Source organism: Beta vulgaris, chromosome 4 (genome assembly GCF_026745355.1).
Source record: "Beta vulgaris subsp. vulgaris cultivar EL10 chromosome 4, EL10.2, whole genome shotgun sequence".
Classification (NCBI taxonomy): domain Eukaryota; kingdom Viridiplantae; phylum Streptophyta; class Magnoliopsida; order Caryophyllales; family Amaranthaceae; genus Beta; species Beta vulgaris.
Window position 1 is genome coordinate 62289790 of NC_079205.1, and position 6000 is coordinate 62295789.

The window sequence follows — 6000 nt, forward strand, 5'->3', positions numbered from 1 at the left end:
CATTGGTATGAATTTAAGATGCCAAACCTACGCACAAATTAAAGATGCTTGGGATTTTAGGAAGGCAGAGCTGACTGGCTTGCCCTTTGAGATAATGCTGATAAAATGAGTGAGTTATTTTTGGGAAGTGTGCAAAAAAAAAACTGTCAGTCAGGTTTATAAACTTTGCTACCATGCTACAAAAAAAAATGCCAAGGGGATGGCTGAAGCTGCAGAAAAAATCGAGGCAAAGATGCTGTCCATGCAAAACTGCTGAGGTCTGTCCTTACTTTTATGTTTTAGTTATTTTGGGTCATGTCATACATTGTATGATATATCCTTCTGACATAAGTTTTATGAACTCAGATTCCCTGTGATTTAAACTCAACCTCAGCTGCTCGGGTGCTATTGTACGTTTCTCTTCTTTCTGCTATTAATTAACTTATGTTATCTTTGAAGGAATTGTTAGCAAGCTCACATGGCTCACAGTGTGGATTTTGTACTCCTGGATTTGTCATGTCCATGTATGCTTTACTAAGGTCTAGTCAAACTCCTCCAACTGAGCAGCAAATTGAAGAAAGTCTGGCAGGGAACTTGTGTCGCTGCACAGGTTATAGGCAATTATCGATGCCTTTAGAGTTTTTGCTGAAACTGATGACATGATATACACATTTGGTAACTCGGCAAGCCAACGAGTTTATTTGTCCTTCAACTGGTAAACCCTGCTCATGTGGACAAAAGTCTGATGGGAACACTGGCGATATGAAGGAAAGCGGGGCTTGTAGTGAAAGGTACAAACATCTTTCTTACAGTGATGTTGATGGTAGCAAATACAATGACCGAGAGCTTATTTTTCCTCCTGAACTATTGCTAAGGAGATCTTTTTTGAGTTTGAGTGGATTTAATGGACTTAAGTGGTACAGACTGTAAAAGATGCCTTGAATTGTTGTGCTTAGATGATGTTCGTCGAAATGCACAAGAGAAAAGTTGTGAGGGCGCAGGCTCGAAAACCCGCGGGCGCGGGCTCGATCCCGCGGGCGAAAGAATTCGTCGGTATGCAGCAGCCCGAAATCCCGCGGGCGCAGGGTCGACCCCCGGGCGCGGCAGAATTGTCGTGTGAATGAAGGTGGCTGGCTGCGGGCGCGGGGTACACCCTGCGGCGCGGTCGGGCGACTCACAAATAACGCGTAAACGCGTTTTCTGTTGTGGGTATAAATAGGTTATTTATATCCTAGGGTTTTAGACTACGAATTAGCCTATTTTCTCTCTGTAATCTGGTTTTCCTCACATAATAAAATATTCTCCCTCTCTCTGCCGTGGATGTAGCCAAATTGGTGAACCACGTAAATCTGGTGTCTGATTTTATCGCTTTTTGCATTCATAATTTGTTTCTCTCTCACATCCGTTATAACAAACTGGTATCAAGAGCTTTGGTGTTCGATCTGTGTGAGAAAGATGTATGGGATGAGTGTCAAAATCGATAAATTTACTGGGAGGAATAGTTTTAGTCTGTGGCAGATCAAGATGCGGGCGTTACTGAAGCAACAAGGGTTGTGGGCAATGTTGGCAAGGAAGTCAACAGATCCAGTCACCGCTGCGATGACCACTCTGGAGGAGAAGGCTCATTCAACGATTATGTTGTGTCTAGCAGATGACATAATCACTGAAGTCGCGGAGGAGGAAACCGCATCTGGTCTGTGGTTGAAATTAGAGAGTTTGTATATAAAAATCTCTAACCAACAAGTTGCTTTTGAAGCAACGTCTGTTCAGTCTGCGAATGCAGGAAGGTATGCCTCTTAGATACCATCTAGATCAATTAAATACAATTTTACTAGAATTACGTAATATTGATGTGAAGGTGGTGGATGAGGATGCCGCTTTAATTCTACTTGTTTCTTTACCTATATCGTATGAAAATTTTGTGCAATCTTTCATTGTTGGTAAAGATTCTGTGTCCCTAGAAGAAGTTAGATATCTTTGCATACTAGGGAATTGCGCCATAAGGCATCTGGTACAGGTACAGGTGATCAGGCTGCTGGATTAGTAGCCAGTAGTAATGGACAGGAGAATTCGGGGAAGAAATCCAGGAAACCGTCTTCTAGGGGTCCTAAACCTAATGATGTCTGTAATTACTGTAAGGAAAAAGGGCATTGGAAAAGGGAGTGTCCTAAAAGGAAAGATGAATCTGGGTCTGGGTCTGCTGCTTTGCAGCAGAAAATTTCAGTTCTGATGATGATATTGCTTTAGTTGCTAATAAAAACACATTGCAGTGATGTGTGGGTTTTAGATTCTGGAGCGTCTTGTCATATGTTTCGCGCAGGGAGTGGTTTATGAACATAAACAGGTTGATGGAAGTGTTACTATGGCCAACATGAGGTCTGTAAGACAGTTGGTATAGGGTCCATCAGAATTAGGACATATGATGGCAAAGTCTGTACTTTGAATGATGTTAGGCATGTTCCACAGGTCACAAAGAATCTGATTTCACTTAGTCTGTTAGACAAGAAAGGGATCAGTTTCAAAGGTGAGGGTGGAGGTTGTATGTCTACAGGGGTTCAAAGATGATTCTGAAAGGGGTTAAACGGGAGACATTGTATGTGTTGCAAGGGTCTACGTTATCTGAGTTGAAGCTGCATTCTGAGTTGACAAGTGATGGTCTTGAGTGTAAGGTGGAGCTTATGGGGCTTCTTCACAGGTTGAGAGGTCAGAGTCAACGGGAATGAGTTCAACAACTGGGTTTGAGAGTTCTACTTGGGTTGAGGATGAGAGTGTCAACAATGAGGTAGAGTTTGTGGGAACTTCTACGCAACTGATTGAAACTAAGGGTCATCAAGAAGAACAACCAAGGGTCTCTCAGCAGCAGATTGGTATGATAAGGTTCGGTTTTATCGATACTTGTGTGCCAGCTTATAGCTATGGGGTCTCGAGCGACATGTCTTTGCCAGGGAGTGTTGGGTTGAGAGGTGATTCTGCAAGAAGTCATCAAGAGGTAGCTAGATTGGAACTCCAGGAGGAGTTGCCTGCGTTCCAGTGAGAACGAGATGGAGTGCTCCGGCGCGAGCATAGAAGAACTTCGACGGAAGTTCCCCTGCCCCAAGGGTGATTTGTTTTGGGTACTTAGACGTAAGTGCAAATGGCTATAGTTGGAGCAACTGGCAGGGTACCGGCTCGTCTTGATTAAGGTGGAGCTAGTATGTTTGCGGTTCAGTGAAGACGATTTGATTTCTGACGGGTAATAAATTGGGCTTTGGGTGAATGCGCAACATGGGTCTCATAGGCTGTGAGATCGGGTTGTTCATGATGAGTGGTCAGCGATCTTGGCAAGATTGGGTGAGACTCATATGGGTGCAATTCTGGGGTCCTTAGGGACTAATCTGTTTTGGTTGTCTTTTGGGACAAATCTGGTGTTTGGGAGATTCTGGGCGTTGTGAGCAATGAATCTGTTTTTCTGGTTTTGTGAGAGAATTCAAGTCAAGGTGGAGATTTGTAAAAGATGCCTTGAATTGTTGTGCTTAGAAGATGTTCGTCGAAATGCACAAGAGAAAAGTTGTGAGGGCGCAGGCTCGAAATCCCGCGGGCGCAGGGTCGACCCCGCGGGCGGGCAGAATTGTCGTGTGAATGAAGGTGGCTAGCTGCGGGCGCGGGGTACACCCTGCGGGCGCAGGTCGGCGACTCACAAATAACGCGTAAACGCGTTTTCGTTGTGGGTATAAATAGGTTATTTATATCCTAGGGTTTTAGACTACGAATTAGCCTATTTCTCTCTGTAATCTGGTTTTCCTCACATAATAAAATATTCTCCCTCTCTCTGCCTGGATGTAGCCAAATTGGTGAACCACGTAAATCTGGTGTCTGATTTTATCGCTTTTTGCATTCATAATTTGTTTCTCTCTCACATCCGTTATAACACAGACCTTTGTCACTTCAACTTGTTCTTGAGTTAAAATCCAAATATCCAGATGCAAGGTTGGTGATTGGTAACACTGAGGTTGGAATTGAAATTAGGTTGAAGAAAGCAGTATAAATCACAGGGATTTACGGGAGGTATCTCCCCTTGAATGTTAGGGTTGTCTTGATCAAATATCATATTTACTCTGATGTCAACTTAAAACTTAAATCTTAAATCTGGCTATCTATGCCATCAGAATCTTTATAAAATTTATGATTTGGAAAAATTGCTTATATGTCTTGAATCTTGATACTTGAAGTAGTTTGAGTTTATATGAAGGTGTATTAAGCATTTTTAAAACATGCTTGTGAGTTCTGATGGTCTTCAATGACCCCCCCTGGCTCCCGACTCACTGAAAAAGAGTATATTTTTGTTTGTTATTAATTGTGTTGTTGAATTCGTCAAAACTAATGAATTACAAGGTGAAGAAAATAAAGCATCCCAGAGAAGAACAAAGAAGGCGGTTCAAGACACCATCCCAACTGCAGGCTTTGGAGGACTTTTATAATGTAGAAGTTCTTTTTGTCTTTTGACCTTCCGTAAATTAAATATTTGTACGTCATCTTGTTGTGAGTTGATCTCTTTTCGTGTTCTTTTTGTCTTCTATAATTATGCAGAACACAAGTACCCAACTGAATCCATGAAGGCGGAGCTCGCTGATCATTTAGGTCTGACTGAGAAGCAGATTTCTGGATGGTTTTGCCACCGCAGATTGAAGGATAAGAGAATCGTAAATGGTGAGTTAAACCCACCTGGTAGACAGGATCTTTCAAGTGGTGTTATACAAAATCGTGGTAGTGGACTAAGGCAGGATTCGTGCAGTAGCACCAAACAAGGTGATTATAGGCTTGCTGATGTGAGGGAGGTTGAGAGTCGGAGATTTGGTCATAACGATCTTCCTACTGCTGAGATAAAATATGAGCGAAGGATGCTTGATGATGGAACTGAGATGGATGATACATCTTCAGAAAGTAATTCAGCTTTGCCAGGGAGCTTTTACCCTCATAATAGGAGTCCTTTGAATGTCGAAACAACTGAATATCGGGCACCAAATGGATTAATTGCTCCAAACAAGAGGCGTTGGGGCCCTCAGGATACTTGAAAATTAAGGGTCAAACAGAAAATGCTACTGTAACTGCAGTCAAGAGACAATTAGGAAGGCATTATCGGGAGGATGGTCCATCACTTGGGATTGAGTTTGATCCACTTCCTCCAGGTGCTTTTGAATCACCAAGCAAGATTGTAATACTGGTATGTGCAGTCTTCTCTTTATACAGTACTCTACTGTGGCTTTTAGCAAACTTGCAATGCAAGGTGATGTAGAATATTGGACTTGTTTGGCATTCACAAGTCACAGCATAAGCGTGTAATATTTCAATTTGAGCTCCTGTTGAACTTGAAGGGATTTCTTCCTGATGATTATGTACTTAATTCTTGGGAAGTGATTAAAAGAGAGAGCTTTTTCATATTTAATGTGTTGTACGTTTAATGGAATTCATTGGCTCTTGGTCCAAACTTTTACTCCTTTTTCTATGGAAGAATCTGATTCATATTCGTTGGATAAATTTTCTCGAGTGTTGTACATTGCTTTGTTTTAGTTGTTAAAGATGTGCTTCTTTCTCATTTATGGTTTTTGCATATATCCTGCTGAGTAATCACCTTACAAGTCATTTCATTTGTAGAGCGCTTGTCTCCTTTGCTTGGTTGGACAGATGCTTATGGAGTTGCAGAACCCATTGGCTCTTGCTCTCTTGACATTGGTGTCATTAATAAGCGACCTGGCCTTAACGCAGTAAGTGTATCTTTGAATTGCCTATTGTTTTCTCCTCTTCTTATATGTTGTATATTTTTTTTTTTCATGTCATATTTATGATTAGTTTCTGGCTCATGTAGTCTAAGTTCCTAGACCTTGCCCCAGAATTTTCATTTTCTCCCTTTCCACCATCTGGGGGTACACATGATTATAAAGCTTTCGAATGGGACTATGGGAGTTCGATAGTAAAAATTAACTTTTTTTTACATGAAATCCCTTTTTTCTGGAGGGGCAAGTATGTTCACTGCAAACCAGTTAT

The 6000-nt window shown here is 41.8% G+C and overlaps 1 protein-coding gene across 2 annotated transcripts; it reads left to right on the forward strand.

The window, feature by feature from the left end:
• Positions 1–187: 187 nt before the first annotated feature.
• On the forward strand, positions 188–1029 carry LOC125496796 (xanthine dehydrogenase-like). Of its 2 annotated transcripts, XM_057393794.1 has the most exons (3): positions 188–257; positions 346–389; positions 519–1029. In XM_057393794.1, exons 1-3 carry the CDS (start codon positions 189–191, stop codon positions 640–642), a joined length of 237 nt encoding a protein of 78 aa, XP_057249777.1. In that variant the 5' UTR covers position 188; the 3' UTR covers positions 643–1029. The 2 variants fall into 2 exon arrangements, with proteins under 2 accessions (XP_057249777.1, XP_057249776.1); XM_057393793.1 differs by lacking the exon at positions 346–389 and having other exon boundaries at positions 439–1024.
• The last annotated feature ends 4971 nt before the right edge of the window (positions 1030–6000 follow it).

What these genes read in the sequence shown, in the direction of transcription:
- LOC125496796 (XM_057393793.1), top strand. Translation starts at nt 189, where the DNA reads ATGCCAAGGGGATGGCTGAAGCTGCAGAAAAAATCGAGGCAAAGATGC. An exon ending in GTCCATGCAAAACTGCTGAG is followed by an intron (nt 258 to 438) that starts GTCTGTCCTTAC and finishes TTATCTTTGAAG; the next exon opens with GAATTGTTAGCAAGCTCACA.